A 25,737-nucleotide genomic window follows, 5' to 3' on the forward strand; every position below is an offset into this window, starting at 1 on the left:
TAGACTGTACATTACCTTTAGTTGGAAGAAATTGTTCCAGCTGGCTTCTGTTCCTGTGCAGCTCTGCAGATCCTGTGTTCCTGGGCCTCAGTTGTGGGGACAAGAGGGAGGACATCTGGAGGACTCCTGCACTGCAATGGGACGATAGGCGACAGAAAAGGACCAACTTCTATTTAGTGGCACTTCGCAGTTTCAGCTCCTTGCATCTCAGCAAATGGAACCAACGCGGTTCTTGCCTGTCGAGTTGGGCTTTCCATGCGTCTGTGGTCCAGCACTCTGTTGAGGTGGCTCAGGCATGGTCAGTCCTGCTTCCTGGGAGTCTGGAGGATCTTCCTGGAGATCTTGGCTAAATTAAGTGATTCACTCTGAATCTGGTGTTCCTCTCCCCGGCACGTCGGTTCCTGCAGCAGCAAGAAAAGCACAGCCAGCTCCAAGAGGATGTCCTGACGAGTTCACTTTAAAGTTGATTGGTCCCACCAACTCAAGGGGAGAAGTCGTCCTTGCAGGCCTTCTCTGGTCGAGGCGAATTTGGAGCTTCAGCACAGCAGCAGGGCTTCACCGGGCAAACCAATGGTCCAGGATTTGCAGCAGGCGTCTCTTCCAAGTTCTTCTTCGGATTCCTTCGTCCAGTGGTCAACTCTGCCTTCCAAGCCAAAAATCCTCATGTTTTATGCAGGTTTCTCCCATTCATTCCAGCCTAGCTGCCATTCAAACAGCAGGGTGGCTGTCCTTGCTGGACAGCCAGCCCGTCAATCACCTTTGGGTGCATTTCTGTAACCAAGGGGATAAAGCACAGGGAGTTTCGGGCACCTCCCTCACTTCCTGCCAGGCATACCTGGAGCCAGAGGCAGGCTTCACTCGTGAATCCCGCCAAAGACCAAACGAACAAAGGGACCAAACCTGGTTTGGTGCGACAAGTAAATCTCAAGAAGGACCTTTCCACAAAGAAATGGCAAAAAAAGACAGGGCCATTTTGACACAAATGGTACCCTTGGGTGCTTTACTGCAGCTGTGAACACAGCCCGTGGTAAAAGCACACTACAGTAGTTAAAAGTCAACCACTGCCACCAGCCATTCATTGAGGAAAGGGTAACATAAAAATGTTACATGAGAAACTAGACTAAGGGGATACTAAGTAACCCCTCCAGCACCCTAGTGTAAAATAGTGTGTGCTGGGTCTAGAAAGTTATTAATGTAAGTAAATTCAATTTCACTTTACTGATCTTGGAAACGGTAGTTAATCCAAGCGTGAGGTATTTAAACCATTGGAAAATCTGAAAGACTTCCCTGTGCCACTGCACTGAAGGTGCTGTCTGCCACAGTGTACAAGATGATGCCTATGGAGTTTGTCAGACTCCACAACCAAAAGAAACCGTGTTCAAATTTCTAGAAAAAATACATGAGTGGGAAAAAGGGTCTCACTCTCTCCAGGGAAAAAAATCAAGTCCTCAAAATCCAGCAAAGGTGGTGGGGTTCTCGAAGGTAGAGAGGAATTAGCACATTTCCAAGAATTCTCCATAACAAAAACGTTGAGTCTGAAACCAGCAACTATTGTTCCAGCAATTATAGTAATACATGACTCATTGAACGCTTTAATGCAGAGACATCAGTTTCTAACATCAGGAACGTTCATCAACTGAAGCTATTTAGCTCCTGATTATTTCCTAGGAAAGCTTAATTGACTTCTACTTTTAGCTCCTCAGGGCAGCTGGTTCTTTTAAAACATACCTATGTGGCATTAACTCTGTTCTTGGAAAAATGAATGAACGAACATTAGGAAACATGTCGTTTTGAATGTGAGAACACTTGCTTATGTGCAAGGATCTTTATTTCTGCTGAGAAGGCAGTGTTGGACCCCTTTGATTACTGATGTATGCTCTTCTCTTGAGTCCGTGCAAGGGAACAATATGCAAAGTTAAGTGGTCTTCAAATTGTTCTTTTCAATCTTATAGATTATCCCCATTGAGGGCAGTCAGAAGATCAATGGTGAAGCCCAGAAAAGCTTTGGAGAGATTCTGCCCGAAATCATCATTTCTAAGTAAGTGAGACAAAGTCCTCTGCCCTTGCGTCATGTTTAAAGGGTGCTTCAGTCCTTTAACTGGTTATCGCCATGACCCAAGGGTGTATATTCTATATGGTGTACCTACCCTGTGAACCTTTAGTGGTGCACTCTTAATCAGCACAGTTTGCATCTCAGGTACTTTGATGTTTTACTCTCATAGGGCCGGCTATTACTTTGTTGTGGAACTGAAATGTACTTCTTGGATGTCAATTAAAGAAAGAACCCACTTTGCTCCACCGTGTGCATTGCTTGTCTCCTTGGACTGAGTATAAGCCCAGCTCCCTTGCATGCATCCTCCCCAGTTAACTGTTTTCTGCCAACTCTTGTGAACCTGAACCTGTTTGTTTCTTATTGCATTGTCAGTGTCCGACTGCCTCATGTTCTTTGCTTGCTTTTCATATTTTTCAAGTGTGAAGCTTAGTACAGAAATTATAAATCTTTGTGTAGACTAGGCAATTTTTTGTGCATGATTATATATTTCTTATTCTCCAGCATGGGGTCTGGCATGGATTCACATGCTCATGAATATTCCCCGTCGTCAGGCTGGGAATCCTCGGTAAAGAAAAAAGCAGTTTCAGTTTTGTTTCTGAACTGTCTTTCTACTATTAACCAATCACTGGTCTCTTGGTCATACTGCCCCCAGCCAATGACTGCCCTCTATCTAAGCCCCTCCTCTGGCAGCCATCTTCAGATTTTTACCGCACGTTCACGTCTTGGGAGTCCTTGTGCTATAGCTCTCGAGTTTTACTGCGTTTTGCGATTTTTCAAAGAGTTTAATCTAATTTTTCGGTCAGTCGAGCCTCAAGCGCCACCGTTTCTACTTCGGATCAACGGGGACCCGTTTGGGAATTTTCTACGCCCCTCAATCCAGTTTCGCTTCTTGGAGGGTTCCAGAAGATCTTTGAGGCCTACCCCGCGTGGACATGGCCCAGGACAAAGGAAACACGACGCCCAGATCCTAGCTGTTAGGAGCTGCCCTGGATGTGGATTGCAGAATGTCTTCAAGGAGGACCAGCATTCTAGATGCCTCTACTGCCTTCACAAAGACAAAACGCACGTGGAGAAGGACTGCGTTTTGCAAGAACATGTCGGAACTGACTATGAAGGATCAGCGTATCCGCCTCACCAACTGGCTGGAAGGGAAGAGCCCAGCGGTAGGTGAGAAGAAGAGGTCCGAGCGGTGTTCTAAGACCTTTGAGGGCGCTCTGGCGATGGGTGCCCAACAAAAGGCAAGGCAAGGCACTGCGAGTCCGCGGGCACCGGGAGCGCCGATCGGTCGGGCTCCTCGGTTGTCAGGCAGGGCGCACTTTTACCGACGCCATCAACCACGAGCTAAAGCTCTGGCTTGAGGAAGAGGAAATCGGAGAACCCGGGTAAGCTTCGGGAGAAGTCCCAGCGATCCCGACGGAGACAGCTCAGGGGGAGCGAGGCAGTGACCCTCCCGCCAAAGGTGAAGGCGAAAGTCATGAAGGCCTTGATTCACCCGGCTAAGGCCTCTATCGAGGGAGTCGTGACGGCCCTGGCAAAGCCTGTGGAGGCTACCCCAGTGGAGGCGACCTCGGGGCCCAGAGTTTCACTGCCACCGCGGAGGGAATTCTCTTTTCAGCCCATCGATAAGACCCCTGTGAAAACCCCGGTGGAAAAAGGGGGGGGCCGGTGGCCATCACGGACACAGATACAGCCTCTGAGGAGGAGCTGGCTGGAGTCGCGAAGATCCTGAACAAGAAGTTCGAGGAGGTCCGGTCCCACGGGAGGGATCCCGACGAGGCGGACTAAGAAAGCGACTGTGGTGCCAACAAGAAGCCCGTGGAGGCGGAGGATTCCACTCCCCAACCGTCGCGCCCGTCGCAACCGGTACCTGGGCCACAGGACAACTCTGGAGCAATCTTGATGGCGATCCAGACCTTGTGTATACAGAGATAAGGACAAGGTTGCCCTTACCCCCAATGGACGATCCAGCGGAGCCTGGACCGTCGGAAAGCCCTCCAGGCAAGTGGAGGAGAATTCATCCACCACCGCCCTTCCAGCCTTCACGGCCTCCGCAGCCTTTATCTCCTTCCCCTGACCCGAGGGATGACACAGGAATGGAGACGGCCACGACGGGGACGGATGACGACGGTAGTGACGACGGGATGGACCTTCCATCACCACCTCCTCGGGCCTCCCCGCCCGACGAAATTGGCTCCTTCCAGGCCATGATCGCCAGGGCATCCAAGCTGTTCCAACTCTGCTCCGAAGAACAGAAGAAGGAAGGTTTCCTCTGTCAACGGCGTGAGGCCAAGAGGAAGACGGTCCTCTCGGTTCTATTGCATGACGACATCTGGGACAAGGGGCTGTTGCTCCTGAACAACCCGTCCACAACTCCTGTCAAGAGAGACCGGTACGAGAAGAAGTACCGGGTCCCGGATTCCACCCCCATGTGTCTTGGGGCACAACCGACCCCGGATTCGGTCGTATCTGCTGGGGCCAAGAAGAAAGCGGCGGGGGCGACGGCTTCAACTTCGACTTCCCAGCTGGACGGCAAGGAGAAGAAACTGGACGCCATGGGACGACGGGTCATCTCGTCGGCGGCGACGATGATTAAAGCGGCCAACCCCCTCGCTATTGTGGCCCGCTACGACACACAGGGAGCTGTGGTTTAAGATCGCTCCCCTGCTGGACTTCCTCCCGTACAAGAGGGCTGAGGCCCTGGAGATCCTTAAGGAAGGTGAGGTGGCATCCGACCATGCCATAACGGTGGCCACAGACATTGCTGACACCGTTTTCCGCCATATAGGCAACAGTGTTTGCCTTCGCCGGCGTGGTTGGCTCAAGGCTACCGATTTCCGCCAGGACATGCAGACCAGAATTCTGGACATGCCTTTCGACAGGAACAACCTGTTTGACATGACAGTGGACGAGTCACTGCAGGCCATCAAGGCCGACACAGAGACGGCTCGGGCCTTAGGGGTTTTGCAGAGACGACGGCCGCCCTTTCGGAACTCCGGAGGCAAGCAAGGGGCCTCCAAAGGATTCGGCGGCGGCTCTTCATCGTACCGCCAGGCGGCCAGCTCCTCGTCGCAGGAGGCCTGCAGAGGACGCGGCAAGTTAGGAGGATCTCGTCGTCGCCAGGGAGGCCAAGGCGACAAGGCCGCTGCCAAGCAGGACTGAACCGGCCGTAGCGTCGGGCCCCCACCTGAGCACCCTGGTGGGAGGCCGGCTGGCGTATTTCGTCAGCGTGTGGGAGTCCATCTCCACCGACCGATGGGTGCTGGATGCCCTGGCCGCGGGCACACTCTGAAGTTTCTAAAGAAGTGCCCCCACATTCCACCTGTGGCCAGGAAGGAAAACCACGTCCCTCAACTGCTGCTGGAAGTAAGGACGATGCTGAAGAAAGGTGCCGTCGAGCTCGTCCCAAAGAGGCTTAGGGGCTCCAGAGTGTACTCGCGATACTTCCCCGTAAGAAAGAAGACCGGTGGCTGGTGACCCATCCTGGACCTTGTCGTTTAAACAAATACATCAAGTCCCAGAAGTTCCAGATGGTCACCCTCCAGCACTTGCTGGGACAGCTGGAGGAAGGCGACTTCCTATCGTCGCTGGACTTGGAGGATGCCTACTTTCACATCCCCATTCGAAAAAGACATCGAAAGTTCCTCAGATTCGTAGTCCAAGGGCTACACTACCAGTTCAAGACCCTGCCCTTAGGATTAAAGTCGGCGCCCAGGGTATTCACCAAGTGCCTTGCACCGGTGGAGGCGCGGCTGCGCCTGCAGGGGATCCACATCTACCCCTACCTGGACGATTGGCTCATCCGAGCAAAGACAAGAGAACTCGCCGTCGTGCACATGGCAAAGACCGTTCAGCTGCTTACGGATCAGGGATTCTCGATCAACTTCGTGAAATCCCACTTGGTACCGTCGCAGGTAGCCCTGTTCCTGGGAGCCAGGCTCGAGACAGTGGCGCGAATTGCTTCTCCGTCGGAGGAAAGGACGAAGGCCATCCTGGGCAAGGTGCGACGGCTGTCGGCCATGGACGTGGCCAGGGTGAGGTCCATCAAGTCCCTACTCAGCATGATGTCCTCGTGCATCTACCTTGTGCGCCTGTGCAGGCTGCGAATGAGTCCACTGCAAGAGTTCCTCGACGCCTGTTGGATGCAGGTGGTGGGCAACTTCGAAGACAGTATTCCGCTCAACGAGACCTTCCGCCAAGCTATCCGGTGGTGGGGCAACCGCGCACATCTGGCAGCGGGTATGGACTTCGAGACCCCGGCACATCAGGAGACGTGACGATGGACGCCTCCCTGGGGGGATGGGGAGCGCACACCGCAGATCTCCACGCGAGGGGCCTTTGGCTCCCAGAGGAGAGGTCACTTCACATCAATGTCGTGGAGTTCCGAGCCGTGTTCCTGGCCCTCAGGTCGTTCCTCCCATCCCTCAAGTGCAAGGTGGTAAGGATTTTCACCGACAACACCACCACGAAGTTCTACATCCGGAAGCAGGGAGGCACAAGATTCCAGCCCCATCCAAGGAAGCCCAGGATCTATGGCACTGGGCCATCTTCCAGGGGATGTTTCTGGTACCCTTCCATCTGGCATGAATAAAGAACACCATCGCTGACTCTCAGCAGGGAGCTCCGCTCATGCCACGAGTGGGAACTGCGTCAGGATCAAGTGGATCTACTCTTCAAACGATGGGGCAATCCCCAGATTGACCTATTTGCGACAGCGACGAACACGAAGTGCCAGAGGTTCACCAGCAGGCTTCCCCAGCCAGGGAGCATGGGCAATGCCTTCTCATTCCCCTGGGACGGCCTGTTCCTGTATGCATTCCCACCGTTGCAGTTGCTGCTGCGACTCATCAACCAACTCAGACGGTCCCGGCACAGGATGATCCTCGTCGCACCGGCATGGCCGAGACAGATCTGGTTCCCGTACCTTCTGGACATGTCAGTGTCCTGCACTAGAGTTTGGAGGGTACGATATCCCGGCAGACTGCAAGGAGGTGCTTGCAAAGGCCAGGGCGTCCTCAACTCTCAAGTGTTATGGACACAAATGGAAGAGGTTTTCTGTCTGGTGCCGGGCACAGAAGATCAACCCTCTGCGGATTACGGCCCCTCCAGTGCTGCCGCACTTGATATCGCTGGCCAAGGCGGGGCTGGCCCATGCCTCCATCAAGATTCCATCTGGTGGCTATCTCCAGCTACACCAGAACTCCGGGGAGCTCATCCCTGTGGTCCCATCGCCTGTTGCGATCGTTCCCGCTGGTGAACGCTCTGGCCCCGGCGTGGGAGCTCACCGTGGTGCTGACCAGGCTCATGGGGCCGCCATTCGAGCCATTGCATTCTGCACCGTTGAAGTTCCTGTCGTGGAAAACAGCGTTTCTTGTGTCCATCACCTCCGCACGAGTGGGAGAGATCCAGGCCCTCTCCTGTAAACCTCCATACCTGACTTTCCACGAGATGAGGGTGGTGCTGACGACGCACCCCCCCCTTCCCCTTCATGCCCAAGGTGCCATCGGATTTCCATCTCAACGAGCCCTTAGTGTTACCTGTTTTCTTCCCGTCACCTTTGTCGCCGGCCGAGAGGACTTTGCACTCGCTGGATGTAGCTAGAGCACTGAAGTTCTGCGTGGACCGCACGAACAGTTTTCGGAAGACATCACAGCTGTTTGTGAACTTTGTACCTGTGAACCAAGGGAAGGCTCTCTCGAAGGCTTCCATTTCCAGATGGCTCTCAAGCTGCATCATGCACTGTCACCGGTTGGCAAACTGTCCGTTGCCCGGCCGTCTGAGAGCCCATTCGACCAGAGCAATCGCTGCTTCCAGGGCATTCCTATCTGGTGTGCCCCTGCTGGACATCTGCAGGGCTTCTAAGTGGAGGTCGACGCACACCTTCACGAGATTCTACTGCATCGACCGGGATTCCAGGTAGGAATCCAGAGATGGCCAGGCAGTGCTGCGCAACCTGTTCGCCTGAAGGTGAGCCTGGTGAGGAGGTAAGAGATGCTTAATGTTGGGTTGAAATGCTTAATGTTGAGCCTTGCTACCTCCCGTGGTTGTGCATGTGTGTACTGCTATGTATTCTTGTATTCATGCGCATGTGAATCCATGCCAGACCCCATGCTGGAGAAGGAACAAGTTACTGACCTGTAACTGTTTTTCTCCAGCATGGGTCTGGCATGGATTCACATGCGAACCCTCCCTCTGCGGCTCTTCTCTTGGTCCTACTGCCACTTTATGTGCTACCAAATCTGAAGATGGCTGCCAGAGGAGGGGCTTTGGTAGAGGGTGTTAGGGAGTATTCTCATACTATGGTTAATTTCCCTTACCTATAGAGTCCCCCAGCAGCTTTGCTGGATTTGAAGGCTTTGTTTCTTTTTACCTGCTAAGAGTGAGACTTTTTTCCCACTCTTAGGCATTTCTGCTATGTGTGTTCTAGGCTATTTTTGTGTTTAATGCCTATGGGATTTTCTCTCTCCCATAGGAACCATCTTTATTCACATGTGTTACACAGCACCCTGAGTGCAGTGACACAGGGGTGTCGTAGCGACCCCCAAACATACACTCCATACCCTGGGACTGACTACTGTCTGCCAGGGCATGTAAAGTCCCCATTGACTTTACTAGTTGATTTTTATTAACTTAACCAGTACAATCCATCTTACTATGGAGGTACTGGAAGGGGTTAATATTTTTTCCCCTATGTTCATTTTCGAGTGGGTACCTTAAAGTCCCTCTCTGTAAAGTTTCTGGCTGGTGGCAATGGTTACTACCGTAAATATTCGACCGCGAATATTTCCCTATGGGATTTTCCCATTGTTCGAGGCTACCACTTCTTCTGACAGCCTCTAATATACCGCTGGTGCATTTTAAAATTAACTTTGCTCTGGTAGGTTTTATTTGCCAGAACTTTAATATAACTTCTTTCTCGTGTCTTTCTCTACGATCCTAACCCAGGTCAGGGATCCTTTGTTCTTCCGTTTAGCGGGCTTCTGCCCAGAAACCCTCTTTCTGGCACCACTGTGTCTGGGTTGGGTCCATTGTGTGGGAGGGGGAGTAGGACCCCTGGACGGAGTTGCCGCAGCAATTCAGGTCGCACGCAAACCTGATAGGCTGGAGGGTCTCCCGCCAAGAAGACCACTCCACTGTGCGAGTGACAGCTAGGCTGTATGAATGGGTCTCTTTCTACATAAAAGCAGGGTCCTGAGGACTGGAAGAGCAAGACTTCGCCACTGGAACTACAGAACCGAAGAGGAGAGAATCCAAAGACACCTGCAACGACTACCACCACTGGTGAAGCCCTGCTGCAGCGTCTCACCACTTTTCTCCACACGACGAGAAGAGATCTTCATCTAAAAGAGCCTTATTACCTTGAGCTGGTGGGGCCATCCAGTTTGCCAATCGCCTTCCAGAACCTGCTGTGGTCAAATCGCCAGTGCCCTGCACTTGGAGACCGGATAGCCAAGCAGCTATCGACCCGGACCGCGATTAAAAGGAGCGTACCTTTTAAACTTTGTTTGGCAGCACCGCAGCTGGTTTCATCCCTGGGTAGTGCAGTACCTCGAACCTTCCTCCACGACGAGAGCCTCTATTCCTCTGCTGGATCAACTGAACTGCAGGGGCTACCAGGAACAACCGCCACCGCAGGAGCCACTTCTTCACTTTTAAGGTACATTGTTCCGCCAGGCCGCCCTTTCTTCGCGGTAGTGCTAAAGGTGTTTTGAATCCCTTTCCTACCTGTTGGGTTGGCCGCCCCTCTCTCTTCGCTTTCTGCCTCCACCTTTTCAACATTGTTAACCAAAGACTTGACTGCAGCTACAAGAACATTTTGCTCCTGGGCCCTTGCCCTGTACCACTAACTCTGGCACAGTCCTTCTGACTCTGGTCACATTTGTTAGACCTGCTTTCTCGAGATTGATTCTCCATTTGAACTGTGTGGTGCAACCCTTTCTTATAACTACCCTTTTCTTCTGACTGCATAATCATTGTGAAATGCCATTTTGCTCAGTTTTCATTTGAAGTATTGCCTATACTGATGTACTGTCTTGCGGAACTGGTTCACAACTGATGGGAAGTGTTGCTAGGGGGTATAAGAACCTATTTCTAGATAACTTGTGTTCGAGGGGATTGGGTCCTCTGACGTATTCCATATTAATGACAGGTAATGTCCACAGCTGTGCTGCTTCGGAAAATCTTTGGCGCCTGCCTCGATGACGTCTATGTGCCGTCCCCGAGGACCTCCTCCGATGGCCGACGTCACCCGATGTGATAAGTCGGACGCACGACGCCCATAGCCTCAGTTCTGTTTTTTCCGCGAACGTGTTCGTTTCGTGAATCTCGGTACGCCTCGACTCTTTGGAGTTTGCTGTTTTCCATTCTCGGTTCGTTGAACCTGTTCGGTTTTTTGTGAAGACCTGTTCGTGGCGATGTCTACTTCGTCTTCAACCCTGCGTCCGGGCTTCAAGAAATGCGGGGACTGTGGGTCCAAGATGTCGGTCACAGACTCGCACAACGCCTGCCTCTGGTGCCTCAGGGAGGCCCACGATACGGACAACTGTGTCGACTGCCAGTCGCTCACGGCAAAGGCCTTGCGGGAACGCAAGAAGAAGCTGTCGGTAGGCCCGGTGTCTAAGCCCCGGAAGTCGAGGTCTGCGGGCTTTCGAGGGGTGACTCTCCACGTCATCATCGGAAGTCCAGTGGGTCTCCTTCCAGGAGTCGGTCTCGCCACTCCTCCGCCTCTTCGAGGCATTCCCGGAAGCGCCGGCATCGGTCGCCTTCCCCGTCCTCTTCCGAGGACTCCACCCTTCGGCGGGTCGCTTATCCCTACATGCAAGCGACACCGGAGGAATGAGCTTCCTTCGGGAAGCAGATGCTAGCGATTTTTTAATCGCAGGGCACTGGTCCGTCCGTGCCTCTGAGTGGTGTCGGTCGGCACCGGTCGAGAGACACCGGTCGTACGCCTTCGGGCTCGGGTGGTCGGCACGGCTCGCGGGAGAGGTCCCGCTCGGACAAGGGTAGCCGTTCTCGCCATGCCCGTTCCAGGTCCCGGTCCTCGACGCGCTCGAGACCGCGTGATCCTGTGCCGTCTTCGAAGAAGACGTCGACGCCTGTGGCGCCGACGTCGTCGACGATTTCTCTCGAGGCTCTGCCTCCGAGGGGGTCGTCGACGCCGTCGGCGCCTAGGTCGTCGAGAGACACACTCGGAGCTCCGGCTTCGAGGCCTGTGTCGACGCCGTCGATGCTGGCGGCGCTGCAGCTGCCGTTGACGCCGATTCGCTCGACGCCTTTTCTGTCGACGCCGGTGCCGACTCGTTCAGCGCCCTCGACGCCTTTCGAGGCGATGGTGTCGGAGGGGCCCCGTGGCATGGGATTAGCCCCTAGGAAGGCTCTGGCTAAGGTCAGGCACTGCTTTGGTCCCCAGGGGTCTACCTCTCCCCGCCTGGAGTACATTTTAGAGGATGATGAAGGCTCTGATGACGGCTTGGTTCCGGTTCCAGATGAGCTTATCTCGGGCCAAAACCAGTTTGATGACCTGAGGCAGTCGCTGCATGATGCCAGTGGACTGGACACCTCTCCGGAGGTGGAGTTTTGTAGGCCGGAGCCTGGCACTCATGCCGATTCTTCTTATCGGCGCCTGTTGTCTCGGGTCACCGAGTACTTGGGTTGGTCTGCTCCCCCAGGGGAGTTCGTTCGGGATGATCTCATGGACATCCTTAATCTTGGTGCCCCTACTGACCCGGTTTTGCCGTTTCATATGGCTCTGCAGAGAAGGGTGGCGGCAGCTTGGACTGCTCCGGAGAGTCTCCCAGCAGTGGGCAAGTCTTTGTCACGAATATACCGTCCAGCCAGTAGCGACCCCTGCTACTTATCTAGGCACCCCACTCCGGAGAGTTTGGTGGTGCAGGCGGCTACGGCCCGGCAAAGCAGGCGTCGTATCCTACCATCCCTCCGGATAGGGACGACAAAAGTTTTGGCGGCTGGGCGAAGAAAGTGTTTTCTTCAGGGGGTGTGGCGCTTCAGGCGGCCAACTCCATATGTGCCTTGTCTTGTTTCACACACACTCTGTGGAACTGTGTTGCATTAGCGGCTGAACATATTCCCGAAGGGGACGAACGGGATGGTTTCCTTGCTATGGTTCAGGATGGCAAGGATGCCATGTGTGGGGCCATTCAGTCGGGTTTGGACTTGGCAGATTGTGTCAGCCGGTCCATGGCGGCGAGCACCGTAATGCGCAGGTTTGTGTGGTTGCGGAAGTCTGGGTTCGCTCCTGATGTGCAGTCCCGGCTCCTCAACATGCCCTTTGACGGTGAACACCTTTTTGGCAGCAAGGCTGACGAGAGCCTTGAGAGGTTGCAGACCTCCAAAGCTGCAGCGAAGTCGTTGAGCGCTGCAGCGCTGCAGTTCGCCAACCTCCGCCTTTTCGTCCTATGGGACAGCAATGGAGGGGAGGTTCCTTTCGCTATTACTCGTCCTTCAGTAAAGCGAGGGGAGCTAGCAGTCAAAGAGGCCATCGTAAGAGTGCCAGAGGTGGAAACAAAGGTACTCGAGGTGCCAAGGCCGCTCGGGCAGTTGCCTCTTTGCCCTCAGGCAACGCCGCAGCTGCTACCAGTCAGTCATGAGGCCAGGTCCCATGGTTCGCCGGTTGGGGGAAGGCTGGCGCAGCATCTTGTAGAGTGGCGAGCCATTACTTCGGATGTGTGGGTTATGGAGATCATAACCCACGGCTACTGTCTTCCTTTTCGGCAGAGGACTCACGACAATCCACCAGGTAACCTCTTGTTGAAGAGTCCTGATCCGCTCCTTGCGCAGGAAATTCAAGCCCTGCTGGAGAAAGGCGCCATAGAACTGGTGCCTGTAGCGGAGAGGAACAAGGGATGGTATTTTCTCATTTTTTGATTTTGAAGAAAGACGGGGGATTGAGACCCATCATGGACTTGCGCGGTTTGAACAAGCTCCTCAGGAAGGACAAGTTCACGATGGTGACTCTTTCTCAAGTCCTCCAGGCCCTTCAACTTCAGGACTGGTTGGTGTCTCTCGACCTCAAGGATGCTTACTTCCATGTGCCGATTCATCCCAGGCACAAGAAGTACCTGAGGTTCGCGGTTGGCGACTCGCACTTTCAGTTTCGGGACCTGCCGTTCGGATTGACCTCCGCACCAAGGGTTTTCATCAAGCTCATGGTGGTGGTGGCAGCGCATCTCAGGAAAGGGGGGATTCACGTCTACCCCTACCTGGACGATTGGTTTATTAGGGGGAGCTCTCCCGAGCAAGTCCTGGATCATCTGTCCGTCACCTGCCACTCCCTTCACAGGCTGGGCTTCTCCCTCATTTTAAAAAAGTCCCATTTGACACCAACACAGCGGCTCCAGTACATCGGAGCAGTGCTCGACACGTCCCTGGGGCAGTGTTTTCCTCCCCAGATGAGGGCTCTACACATTCAGCAGATGGTGAACAATTTTCAATTTGCCCAGGATCCCCCAGGGTCCGAGTTCTTGAGACTGCTCGGCCTCATGGCATCCTGCATTCTTCTGGTGCCAGAGGCTCGTCTGCGGATGAGATCTTTGCAGTGGGCACTCAAGCTCCAGTGGTCTCAGTCCTCCGGCAGGCTGTCGGACCCTGTTCAGGTGCCGCCCTCGGTAGCCCAGGACCTTCTGTGGTGGGCCGTCGAAGGCAATCTGATGAAGGGGGCCCCATTTTGGCTGCCCTGGCCGGAGGTGACGATCGTGACAGACGCATCCCTCATGGGATGGGGGAGCTCATGCCAACGAGTTGACAGTCAGCGGTCGTTGGTCTCCGTCAGAGTCCAGATTCCATATCAATCTGTTGGAGCTGAGGGCTGTCAGGCTAGCCCTGAAGGCTTTTCTGCCGACTGTGCATGGAAAGTGTGTCCTGATTCTAACAGACAACACGGTGGCCATGCACTACCTTAACAAAAAGGGCGGGGCAGGGTCACTTCCGCTGTGCAGGGAGGCGATGCAGCTCGAGTTCTGGGCCATCCAGCAGGGAGTTTCGATCTCGGCTGTTCATCTGGCCGGAGACGACGACGAGACGGCGGACGCTATGAGCAGGCAGAGCACGATCTCTCACGAGGGGGAGCTGGCTCAGGAGATTCTCCTGGAGATCTTCGCCCTTTGGGGGACCCCTCAGGTGGATCTCTTCGCCTCCAGTGTCAACCGGAAGTGCGAAAGGTTTTGGCCGCTGGAATTTCCTCCAAAAGGAGCCTTAGGAGACGCGTTCGTGGTGGAGTGGTCATTCCCACTGCTGTACGCGTTTCCTCTAGTCCCCGTCATCCCGCAAGTACTGCGGAGGTTACGGAGGTTCGTTTCCCGGATGATTCTCATTGCTCCGGTGTGGGCCCGGAGGACGTGGTACCTGGACCTTCACGACTTGTCCATCTGCCCTCCACGTCGTCTTCCCTACCGAGACGATCTGCTCTCACGGGAGGGGGGTCAGGTTCTCCATCCAGAGGTCAGATCCCTCAACCTTCACGCTTGGCTTCTGAAAGGTTGAGGTATAAGGATTGGGACCTCCCTGAAGACGTGATGGAGGTATTGCTCTCGGCCAGGCGGCCGGCAACAAAGTCTCTGTACCGTTGCCGTTGGAGAAAGTTCTGCGACTGGTGCAGAGTTAAGAATGTGGATCCTTTTGACTGTGACATTCCCATGGTTCTGTCTTTTTTGCTTTCTTTGGCCCACAGGGGCTTGCAAGTGGGGACCATTAAAGGTTACCTGGAGGCGCTGTCCATATTTAAGCGCTCGTCTGAAAAGTGTTCCTATTTTAAGATTCCTTTAATTTCTCAGTTTTTGAAAGGGCTCACTAATGTGTTCCCTCCGTCACCTTTTCTGGTGCCCGGTTGAGATTTGAACCTTGTTCTTAAGTTTCTTATGGGTGCTCCGTTTGAGCCTTTACATTCTTGCCCTTTGAGGCTGTTAACTGTGTTTTTGGTTGCGGTTACTTCCGCTCGCAGAGTGAGTGAGTTACAGGCACTTTCAGTTAAGCCACCCTTCACTGTGTTTCATAAGGACAGGGTTGTCCTTAGAGTTTGTTCTTCTTTTCTTCCGAAGGTGGTTTTGGAATTTCATTTGAGCCAGAAGGTTGTTCTTCCGGCGTTCTATCCTCCTCCACATCCTGCTAAGGAAGAGGAGAGGCTCCATAGGCTTGATCCTAGGAGAGCGTTGAGCTTTTATATTTCGCGCATGTCTTGGGTCAGAGTGGACAATCAACTTTTCATTGGTTACGCTGGAAAGCGTTTGGGACAAGCTGTGACGAAACAGACTTTGGCCCTCATTACAAGTCAGGCGTTAAGGGTTTAACGGCGCCGTCGGCGCCGTTAACCCTTAACGCCTGATTCACACTTTAACGCCTGCTTTTTGCAGGCGTTAAAGTCCAAGGCGCTAAGAGACCTTGGTGCTAATTACGGCACCGTAATTTACGGTGCCGTAATTAGCGCCTTCCCCATCCCCATTATGCCCTGTGGGGCAAAAATGGGAATGGGGAAGGGCAAATGGTGAATGGGGAATTACCGCCCCACTCACCTTGGAATGGGGCGGTAAGTCCGCCATCCACCATGGCGGAATCCGCCATGGACCATGGTGCTAAAAGCACCATGGTCCACCGCCTGACTTGTAATGAGGGCCTTTGTCTCGTTGGATTATTTTAGCTATCTCCGAGTGTTACCGCTTGGCAGGTAAGGATCCTGCGGCTGGCTTGCAGGCCCATTCTACCAGGGGAGTGGCTGCGTCTACTGCCCTGCAGAGGGAAGTTCATATTCGTCACATCTCTGATGCAGCCACCTGGGCTTCAGTGCATACTTTTGTACGTCACTACTCCCTCGATTCCATCAGAGGGCAGGATCTGGCTTTTGGCAAGGCAGTCCTCTATTCCGCAAATTGATTGGGCATGCTAAATTTGTGTTCTAAATTCTTTCCCACCTCCTTGCTTGGTACTGCTTTTGGAGTCTGTCATAGGTATGGAATACGTCGGAGGACCCAATCCCCTCGAAGAACATGTTACTTTCTTACCTGGTAACGTTCTTTCGATGGGATGGTCCGACGACGTATTCCATATCGCTCCCTCCCTGCCTTCCCTGCTGCAGAATTTCTTTTGCGATTGCAGCTAGCGTTTCCGCAAGGCCTTGTGTGTCTGACTGGCAGAAAACTGGTGGCACACGTTCTGGGAAAAAACTAGAACTGAGGCTATGGGCGTCGTGCATCCTACTTATCACATCGGGCGACGTCGGCCGTCGGAGGAGGTCCTCGGGGACGGCGCATCGACTTCATCGACTCAGACGCCAAAGATTTTCCGAAGCAGCAGTTGTTGAGGTTGAAGACCAATCAACATGTGGCAGCACTTGGTACGGAAGTAAATTCATGCAATGGTCTTGATACCCATGCAGAGGAGAATGAATCGCTGTCTACATGACAATCTCTGGCACAAAGCACAGCAATGTTCCTGAGGATCCCCAGCAGTCACTAAACAAATGTAGGGTTTCCTTTTTTTTGCTGTACTGCATGATGGACAAATGTCTGGAATTTAGGCTCTGGCTCATAGGCAATTCTTCCCTTCAGGACCAGTCGTTTTGGGAGGAGGTGGGGGCTCTCCTTAATAGGAGTAAGCAATCTCTGAAAGTACAAATACTTTTTGATGGCACAATGTGCAAGGGAACCTTTCAAAGAAACCTTTTGTGTGGTCAGCAAGCCCCATTACAGCTGGTGGGACATCTTCCCAGTGGCTCCTTCTTTACTGCCTCAACCCCTACTCCCAAAGCCTGCAATACCAAGGTTGCCCTCTCTCTACTTCAACAGCCGATGTCTATTTGCCATTCCTCAGGACCCTCCAGCCCCTGGGTTAAACCCACCAGTCCAAGGCAGGGAGTCATTGTGTTCAGATCTTCCCTGTCATTTAGAAGTTGAGATTGTTTAATCTCCAGGACCTCGGAATGACACCGGCTGAGTCCACCAATCGTGACCCATGCACCATTTAAGCAGGGGGGTGTCCCCAAAAGGGACAGCCGCCACACCTCCCCAGTGAGGACAAAGGACAGGGGAGTTTCGGTCACCTGCCAGTCACTCAGAAACCCTTTGTGGGAGTAGGAAGCCTGACTAAAACAAAGGGGCTATGACAATGTTTTTGTTTGGAAAATATCTGCCAAATCAGTCCTGCAAGTCCGAGTTCTTGCCAATTGAATTTTGGAATGCTCTGGCTCATACGTATCACCTTAACTGTAGGGCAGTGACCGCTGACGTATGCTAGAGCTGCTTGACCAGGCTGAACTTTGGCTTCTGGTCAACAAAATAAGCACTTTCTGCTCACACTTGTTCACAAGGCACTATTCAGAAAAACAGGAGCCTGATGTAAGTATTTATTCTCCAGCATGGGGTCTGGAATGGATTCACATGCTCATGAATATTCCCCGTCGTCAGGCTGGGAATCCTCGGTAAAGAAAAAATCTGTTTCGTTTCTGAACTGTCTTTCTACTAGTAACCAAACACTGGTCTCTTGGACATACTGCCCCCGCCAATGACTGCCCTCTACCTAAGCCCCTCCTCTGTCAGCCATCTTCAGATGTTTACCGCACGTTCAAGTGTTGGGAGCCCTCGTGCTTTAGCTCTCGAGCTTTTACTGCGTTTTGCATTTTTTCAAAGAATTTACTCTTATATTTTCGGTCACTTGAGCCTCATGCTCCACCGATTCTACTTCCGATCAACGGGGACCCGTTTTTTGAATTGTCTACGCCCCTCAAGGGCATTTATTCGTTGCGTTTCCACTTCTCGGAGGATTCCAGAAGATGCTTGAGGCCTACCCCGCGCGGACATGGCCAGGACAAAGGAAGCATGACGCCTGTTGGATCCAAGCTGTTTAGGAGCTGCTCTGGAATGCGGGCTGCAGAACGTCTTTAAGGAGGATGAGCACTCTCAGTGCCTCTACTGCCTTCACAACGACAAATCGCACGTGGAGGAGGACTGCGTTTTGTAAGAACATTTCCGAACGGACAATGAAGGATCGTCGTATTCGACTCACCAACTGGCTGGAGGGGAAGAGCCCAGCAGCGGGTGAAAAGAAGAAGAAATCCGAGCGGTCTTCTAAGACCTTTGAGGGCGCTCCCCAACAAAAGGCAAAGCACAGCGAGTCCGCGGGCACCAGGAGCGCCGATCGTTCGGGCTCCTCGGCTGCCAGCAGGGCACAGTATCACCGACGCCATCAACCACGAGCCAACGCTCTGGCTCAGTGAAGAGGAAGTCAGAGAACCCGGACAAGCTTCGGGAGAAGCCCCGGTCGATCCCGACGAAGACAGCCGAGGTGGAGCAAGGCGGCGACCCTCCCCCCAAGGTGAAGGCCTTGGGCATGCCCAAAGTCTTGAAGGCCCTGATTCACCCGGCTAATACCTTGATCGAAGGAGTCGTGGCAGCCCTGGCGAAACCTACGGAGGCTTCCCCGTGGAGACGGCTTCAGGGGCTAGAGTTTCCCTGTCACCCCGGAGGGAATCTTCTTTTCTGCCCATCGTGAAGACCCCCTTGAAACCCCAGCAGGAGAAGGGGGGGCACGGTAGCCATAACTGATAGGGATACTACCTCTGAGAATGAGTTGGCTAGCGTCCCAAAGGATCCTGGACAAGAGGTCCAAGGAATCCAGGGCCCTCGGGAAGGATCCTGACGAGGCCGACTAAGAGAGCGACGGGCGAGCCGACGAGGAAGATGGGGCCGCAGAGGGCCCCACACCCCAGCCGTCGGTCCCCTTGCAGCCGGTGCCCGTACCAGGGGACAATCCGGGAGCTATCCTGATCCCCTTAACCCCCACCGACGACCCAGTGGAGCCTGGACCGTAAGGGAGCCCACCTAATAAGCGGAGATGAGTCCATTCTCCTCCCCCTTCCTGCCTTCACCCCCACTCCCATCACCGCCTCCTCGGGCCCCCCCCCCCTTGACGAAATTGGATCCTTCCACGCCATGATCGCCAGGGCATCTTAGCTTTTCCAGCTCTGCCCCGAAGAACAGAAGGAGGGCTTCCTCTACCAACGACGGGAGGCCAAAAGGAAGACTGTACTCTCAGTCCCGTTATTGGACGACATCTGGGACGAAGGGCTGGCGCTCCTCAAGAGCCCGTCCACGGCTCCTGCTAAGAGAGACCAGTACGAGAAGAAGTACCGGGTCCTGGACTCCGCCCCTATGTGCCTCAGAGCACAGCCATCCCCGGATTCAATGGTCTCTGCAGCGGCCAAGAAGAAATCGGCAGGGGCGACGGCCTCAACTTCCCCTCCACCCCAGGACGGCGAGGGGAAGAAGCTGGACGCCATGGGACGACGGGTCACCTAGTCAGCGGCGACGACTATTAAAGCGGCCAACGCCCTCGCGATCGTGGCATGCTACGACAGGGAGCTGTGGTTCAAAATCGCTCCCCTCTTGGTCTTCCTCCCGGACGACAAGAGGGCTGAGGCCCTAGAAATCCTTCAGGAAGTCGAGGTGGCTTCGGACCATGCCATTACGGTGGCCACGGACATCGCCGACACAGGCTTTCGCCAGATGGGCAACAGTGTTTGCCTTCGTCGACGCGGCTGGCTCAAGGCCACCGATTTCTGCCAGGATGTGCAGACCAGGGTTCTGGACGTGCCCTTTGATGGGAACAACCTGTTCGGCAAAACAGTGGACAAGTCACTGCAGGCCATCAAGGTGGACACCGAGACGGCTCGGGCTTTGGGCGTTCTACAACAGCGACGGCCGTCCTTTCGGAACTCCGGAGGCAATTAAGGTGCCTCCAAAGATTTTGGCGGCGGTTCCGCATCGTACCGCCAAGCGGCCTGCTCCTCGTCACAGGAAGCCTACAGAGGACGCGGCAAGACCGGGGGATCCCGTCGTCGCCAAGGAGGCCAAGGCAGCAAGGCTGCGATGAAACAGGACTGAACCGGCCGTGGCATCGGGCCCCCACCCGAGCACCCCGGTGGGAGGCCGGCTGGCAGATTTCATCGGTGTGTGGGAATCCATCTCCACCGACTGTTCGGTGCTAGATACCCTGGCCCGCGGGCACACCCTGGAGTTTCAAAAGAGGTGTCCTCGTTTACCACCCATGGCCAAGAAGGAAAACCACATCCCACAGCTACTTCTGGAGGTACGAGCGATGCTAAGAAAGGGAGCCATAGAACTCGCCCCAAAGAGCTGGGGCTCCGGAATGTACTCGCGGTACTTCCTCGTCCGGAAGAAGACCGGCGGTTGGCGACCCATCCTGGACCTTCGTCGTCTAAACAAGCACATCAAGTCCCAGAAATTCCGGATGGTCACCCTCCAGCATGTGCTGGGACAGCTGGAGGAAGGCGACTTCCTATCGTCGCTGGACTTGGAGGATGCCTACTTCCACATCCCCATTCTAAAAGGACATCGAAAATTCCTACAATTTGTGGTCCAAGGGCGACACTATCAGTTCAAGGCCCTTCCCTTCGGATTGAAGTCAGCACCCAGGGTGTTCACCAAGTGCCTTTCACCAGTGGCGACGCGGCTGCGCCTGCAGGGGATCCACGTCTACCCCTACCTGGACGATTGGGTCATCCGAGCAAAATCGAGGGAACTCGCCGTCGACCACACAGCAAAGACCGTCCAACTGCTCATGGATCTGGGACTCTCGATCAACTTCGCAAAATACCAATTGGTACCGTCGCAAGAAGCCCTGTTCCTGGGAGCCACACTCGACACAGTGGCGCGATTGACCTCGCCGTCGGAGGAAAGGACGAAGGCCATCCTGGGCAAGGTACAACATATGTTGACCTTGGACGTGGCCAGGGTGAGAGTCATCATGTCCCTACTCGGCATGATGTCCTCGTGCATCTACCTCGTGCGCCTATGCAGGATGCGGATGCGACCACTGCAGGAGTTCCTCGACGCCCGTTGGATGCAAGCGGCGGGCAGCTTCAAAGACAGAATATCACTCGGGCAGCTTCGAAGACAGAATCTCACTCAACAAGACTTTCCGCCAAGCGATCTGGTGGTGGGGTACCCGCGCGCATCTGGCAGCGGGTATGGACTTCCAGACCCCGGCGTATCAGGAAACGGTGATGACGGACGCCTCCCGGGAGGGATGGGGAGCACACACCGGAGATCTCCATGCAAGAGTCCTCTGGCTCCCAGAGGAGAGGTCACTACATATCAATATCCTGGAGCTCCAAGCCGTGTTCTGGGCCCTCACGTCATTCCTTCCGTCCCTCAAGGGCAAGGTGGTAAGGATCTTCACCGACAACAACACCACCACGATGTACTACATCAGATCCCCAGTCCTATCCAAGGGAGCACAGGATCTGTGGCACGGGGCCGTCGCCCAAGGGATGTTCCTGGTACCCCTACATCTGGCAGGAATAAAGAACACCATTGCCGACTCACTCAGCAGGGAACTGCGCTCGTGCCACGAGTGGGAACTGCGGCAGGATCAAGTGGATCTCCTATTCCGACGGTGGGGCAATCCCCAGATCGACCTATTCGCGACGGCGATGAACGGCAAGTGCCAGAGTTTCGTCAGCAGGTTTCCCGAGCTGGGGAGCATGGGCGATGCTTTCTCGTTCCCCTGGGACGTCCTATTCCTGTATGCATTCCCACCGTTGCTGTTGCTACTGTGACTCATCAGTCAACTCAGGCGGTCCCGGTGCAGGATGATCCTCGTCGCACCGGCGTGGCCGAGGCAGATTTGGTTCCTGGACCTTCTGGACATGTCAGCGTCCACCCCCCCGGTCAAACTACCGACAGACGTGGATCTTCTCGCCAGGGACGGAGGTGCCATCACGACCCAGGATTGCTGAACCTGCAGGCCTTGCTCCTGCAGCACTAGAGTTTGGAGGGTACGATATCCCGGCGGACTGCAAGGAGGTGCTTGCAAAAGCCTGGGCCTCCTCGACACTCAAGTGCTATGGACACAAATGGAAGAGGTTCTCTGTCTGGTGCTGTTCCCAGAAGATTAACCCTCTACGGATTACGGCCCCTCAGGTAATGCCGTACTTGCTGTCGCTGGCCAAGGCGGGGCTGGCCCATGCATCCATCTGGCGGCTATCTCCATCATCACCAGAACTCTGGCGCCGTCATCTCTATGGTCTCATCGCCTGGTGAAGGAGTTCATGAAAGGACTGTTCCGATCGTTCACGCTGGTGAAGGCTCCGGCATGGGAGCTCAACGTGGTGCTGACCAGGCTCATGGGGCCGCCATTCGAGCCTCTGCATTCGGCACCGTTGAAGTTCCTGTCGTGGAAGACTGTGTTTCTTGTGGCCATTACCTCCGCACGTCGAGTGGGAGAGATGCAGGCCCTCTCCTGTAAACCTCCATACCTGACATTCCACGAGAGAAGGGTAATGCTGAGGACGCACCCCTCCTTCATGCCCAAGGTGCCGTCGGACTTCGATCTCAACCAGCCCTTGTTTTCTTCAAGTCGCAGGCTGAGAGAACTTTGCACTCGCTGGATGTGGCTAGAGCGCTGAAGTTCTACGTGGACCGCACAAAGAGTTTTCGGAAGACATCACAGCTGTTTGTGAACTTTGGACCTGTGAACCAAGGGAAGGCCCTTTCGAAGGCTTTCATTTCCAGATGGCTCTCCGGCTGCATCATGCACTGTCACCAGTTGGCAAACCGACCGTTGCGCGGCCGTCCGAGAGCCCATTCAACCAGAGTGATTGCTGCTACCACGGCGTTTCTGTCTGGTGTGCCCCTGCTGGACATCTGCAGGGCTGCTATGTGGCGGTCGAAGCACACCTTCATGAGATTTTACTGCGTCGACTGGGATTCCAGGGAGGAGTCGAGAGTCGGCCAGGCAGTGCTATGCAACCTGTTCACTTGAAGGTGAGCCTGGTGAGGAGGTAAGAGATGCTTAATGTTGAGTTTGTTGAAATGCTTAATGTTGAGCCTTGCGACCTCCCCTGGTTGTGCATGTGTCTACTGCTATGTATTCTTGTATTCATGAGCATGTGAATCCATGCTAGACCCCATAATGGAGAAGGAACAAGTTACTTACCTGTAACTGTTGTTCTCCAGCATGGGTCTGGCATGGATTCACATGCGAACCCTCCCTCCAACCCCTCTGCGGCTCTTCTCTTGGTCCTACTGCCACTTTACGTGCTACCAAATCTGAAGATGGCTGCGAGAGGAGGGGCTTAGGTAGAGGGCAGTCATTGGCTGGAGGCAATATGACCCAGAGACCAGTGATTGGTTACTAGTAGAAAGACAGTTCAGAAACTAAACTGAAACTGATTTTTTCTTTACCGAGGATTCCCAGCCTGACGACAGGGAATATTCATGAGCATGTGAATCCATGCTTGCTCTGGGCAGTGATATTTGAAGTCTGTGCCTCATGCCTACCACAAGAGTCACTAATTATTTTTGGAGCACAGCCCTCATTAGTCACTGTATTTTTCTTGGTCATTGTCCAGGTGACGCCGTCCTCCTTCAGGTGCATTTCATCTCCCTTTTGAACTTCTCCAATTTTTATGGGTCTCTGAAACGCATCCAACTGGGATAACCAGTGATGTTTTCAGCACATACCTGTCTGATTGCAAAATGCACACATTTACTTGTCATCTTGCTGCCCATTCTTATTCTAATAACTTTCCATGTTTTTCAACAGGGAGCTGAGTCTTTTATGTGAAGAAGGTGACAACGTGACTGTGGGATTCATAAAGCTGCACTCGTAAGTATAGAACCTTTTTTTATTCTCATCCACCCTAATTGCTGTGATACTTCTGAATTTCTTTGAGCCTTCAAAATACTTTTTTAGACTTTGGCTCATAGTTGTCGCTTTAGTTATGTTCAGCGAAGTCAGAGTCTATTGGCTACAGATCATGTTCAAGGACCAATGTATATAAATACAACTCCTCCACCCCCCCCCCACCCTCCTGCGTGCCCTCCCTTGTGCTTTAATTATTCCCTCCTTTGCAATGTTCCTGTCATGAATTTGGTGAAAATTCAGTGTGCACCTTCATAGCAATTGGTTGCCTTTGCTTTTGTTTTAATGGAAAGATTGTGAATGTCCCAGGTTCTACTATGTGTGAACTGTGTGCCTATTTTATGTTGACTATTTTAATGATTGTTATAGATTGAGATGGCGTTAACTTATTGCTGTCCTTTAGTCAATGTATGAAGTTTATTGGGACATGTGTGGCTGCTCTTGACATGACAGCTAAAGCCTAGTGGCTTTTTAAATAAATGATTGGTCATTGCTGTGCAGACATCTTTGCAAAGGTATGATCTTTTAATGGAATGTTCATCTGAATTGTTTGTGTCTCTGCGTTTGGTTAAGTTCACTTAAACTACCTCATGAAAAACACTTAAGAAAATTAGCCGATGTACATGAGCATCACCGGTTTCCATCCAGTTTATATGCGTGATCCACGAAGTGGAGAAAATATAGACCTGCTTGGCACGTCTTTGAGATGTGATTCACAAAGATTTGCTTCAGAGCATCCCAGGGATATTACATTCATCTCCACATTAGCTCCAGTTTTAGGCTTTGGGAATCATGTAAAAAGTCCTTTACACATCTGACTCCTAACTTCATTTTATACTTGACCACTCAGTTCTTCTTGTTTGGGATAGTTTTATTCCCCCAAGAGTGAGGAAATTAGAGGAGCAAGTGAAACTCTTACAAGAAATGGTTGAGGTTTCCAAGGTACAGGTGTATAAGGACAATATTAAGAGGGGTTGGTGCAAGACAGTCTACCACAACAAGAGTGCGTAAATTAAGAATGGGCTAGTGGGGCACATAGGCTGGCCTTTCGAACATGGGGTCAACGTTAAATTTCTTAGATAGCTGAGGGAATGGGAAAAGGTAGCATAGTAAATGTGCCTGGCTTCAACATTGGCAGTGTCTTGTGGGGGATCCACGTGTCGGTGGGTAGCCATTGTAGTGAAATGGGGTTGGTAAGTGTTAGTGGTTTTTTACAATGCAAGTTTTGTTACAGAGTGTGCTTTCCAAAGTCTGAGTAATTCTGTGAGGCAAAAGAGGGTGTACCACTCAAGCAGAATAGAGGGCTAGATGAGGGTATCATGGGTGTAGGTCACTCGGTGTCGCTGTGCAGTACAGAGGATTGTACTAGGGTGGCAAAAGGGCCAGGGAGGGAAACAGTGGGGTGACCATGTGAAGGAGTTTGTGGCGTTCCCAGGTGAAGGCTAGGAAAAGGATGCTTAAAAGGAAAGTTCTACATTGCAAAAGGATATTGGTAGAAACTTAGAAGTGGATAAGTACATACTTTGGTAGATGCACTTACAGGTACTGGGTAGAACAGCAGTGGGCATGGGCATTGGTTTATTTTTGTCACAGCAAGAAAAACCGGCATTGCAACAGAATGTGACCCCCAAGTCTGCTGTTCTCCAGGGAACACCACAGGGCTAGGACGCAGTGTTGGGTAGGGCGTATGGGCCTTGCAGTCCCTAGCAGGGAGTCATTCTTTGTTGCTTTTGGCTCTAAGCTCCAAATCTGTGTGCTGGACACTGTGTTGTGACTGTATAAGGAGGCAACCAGTGTGTAACATGATTTTCTAGGAGCCAGTGAGAATGACCAATATGTCTTCCGCCATATCCACAAAACTGTTGCAGGTACCTTGGTGTTGCACGCAGAATGGAACTTTGTTTTCTGCGGTCCCCTATTTGATTGTCGTGGTCTTTTGACATGGGGGGGGGGGGGGGATGTGGCAAAAATTGTTTTTCACTTTGTGTTATATGGGCCATATTTAGCTGCATCTTCAA

General features: G+C 53.1%; 1 protein-coding gene across 3 annotated transcripts in view; it reads left to right on the forward strand.

The window, feature by feature from the left end:
• The window catches only part of HASPIN (histone H3 associated protein kinase), a 734,185-nt gene that overhangs the window by 501,345 nt on the left and 207,103 nt on the right, over positions 1–25,737 (forward strand). For all 3 annotated transcript variants that reach the window (XM_069604709.1, XM_069604710.1, XM_069604711.1), the window contains 2 exons: positions 1,953–2,038; positions 23,621–23,683. In XM_069604709.1, coding sequence (XP_069460810.1) covers positions 1,953–2,038; positions 23,621–23,683 — 149 coding nt within the window. The remainder of the gene's footprint in view (positions 1–1,952; positions 2,039–23,620; positions 23,684–25,737) is intronic.

Source organism: Ambystoma mexicanum, chromosome 1p (assembly GCF_040938575.1).
Source record: "Ambystoma mexicanum isolate Mex_15411 chromosome 1p, UKY_AmexF1_1, whole genome shotgun sequence".
NCBI lineage: Eukaryota > Metazoa > Chordata > Amphibia > Caudata > Ambystomatidae > Ambystoma > Ambystoma mexicanum.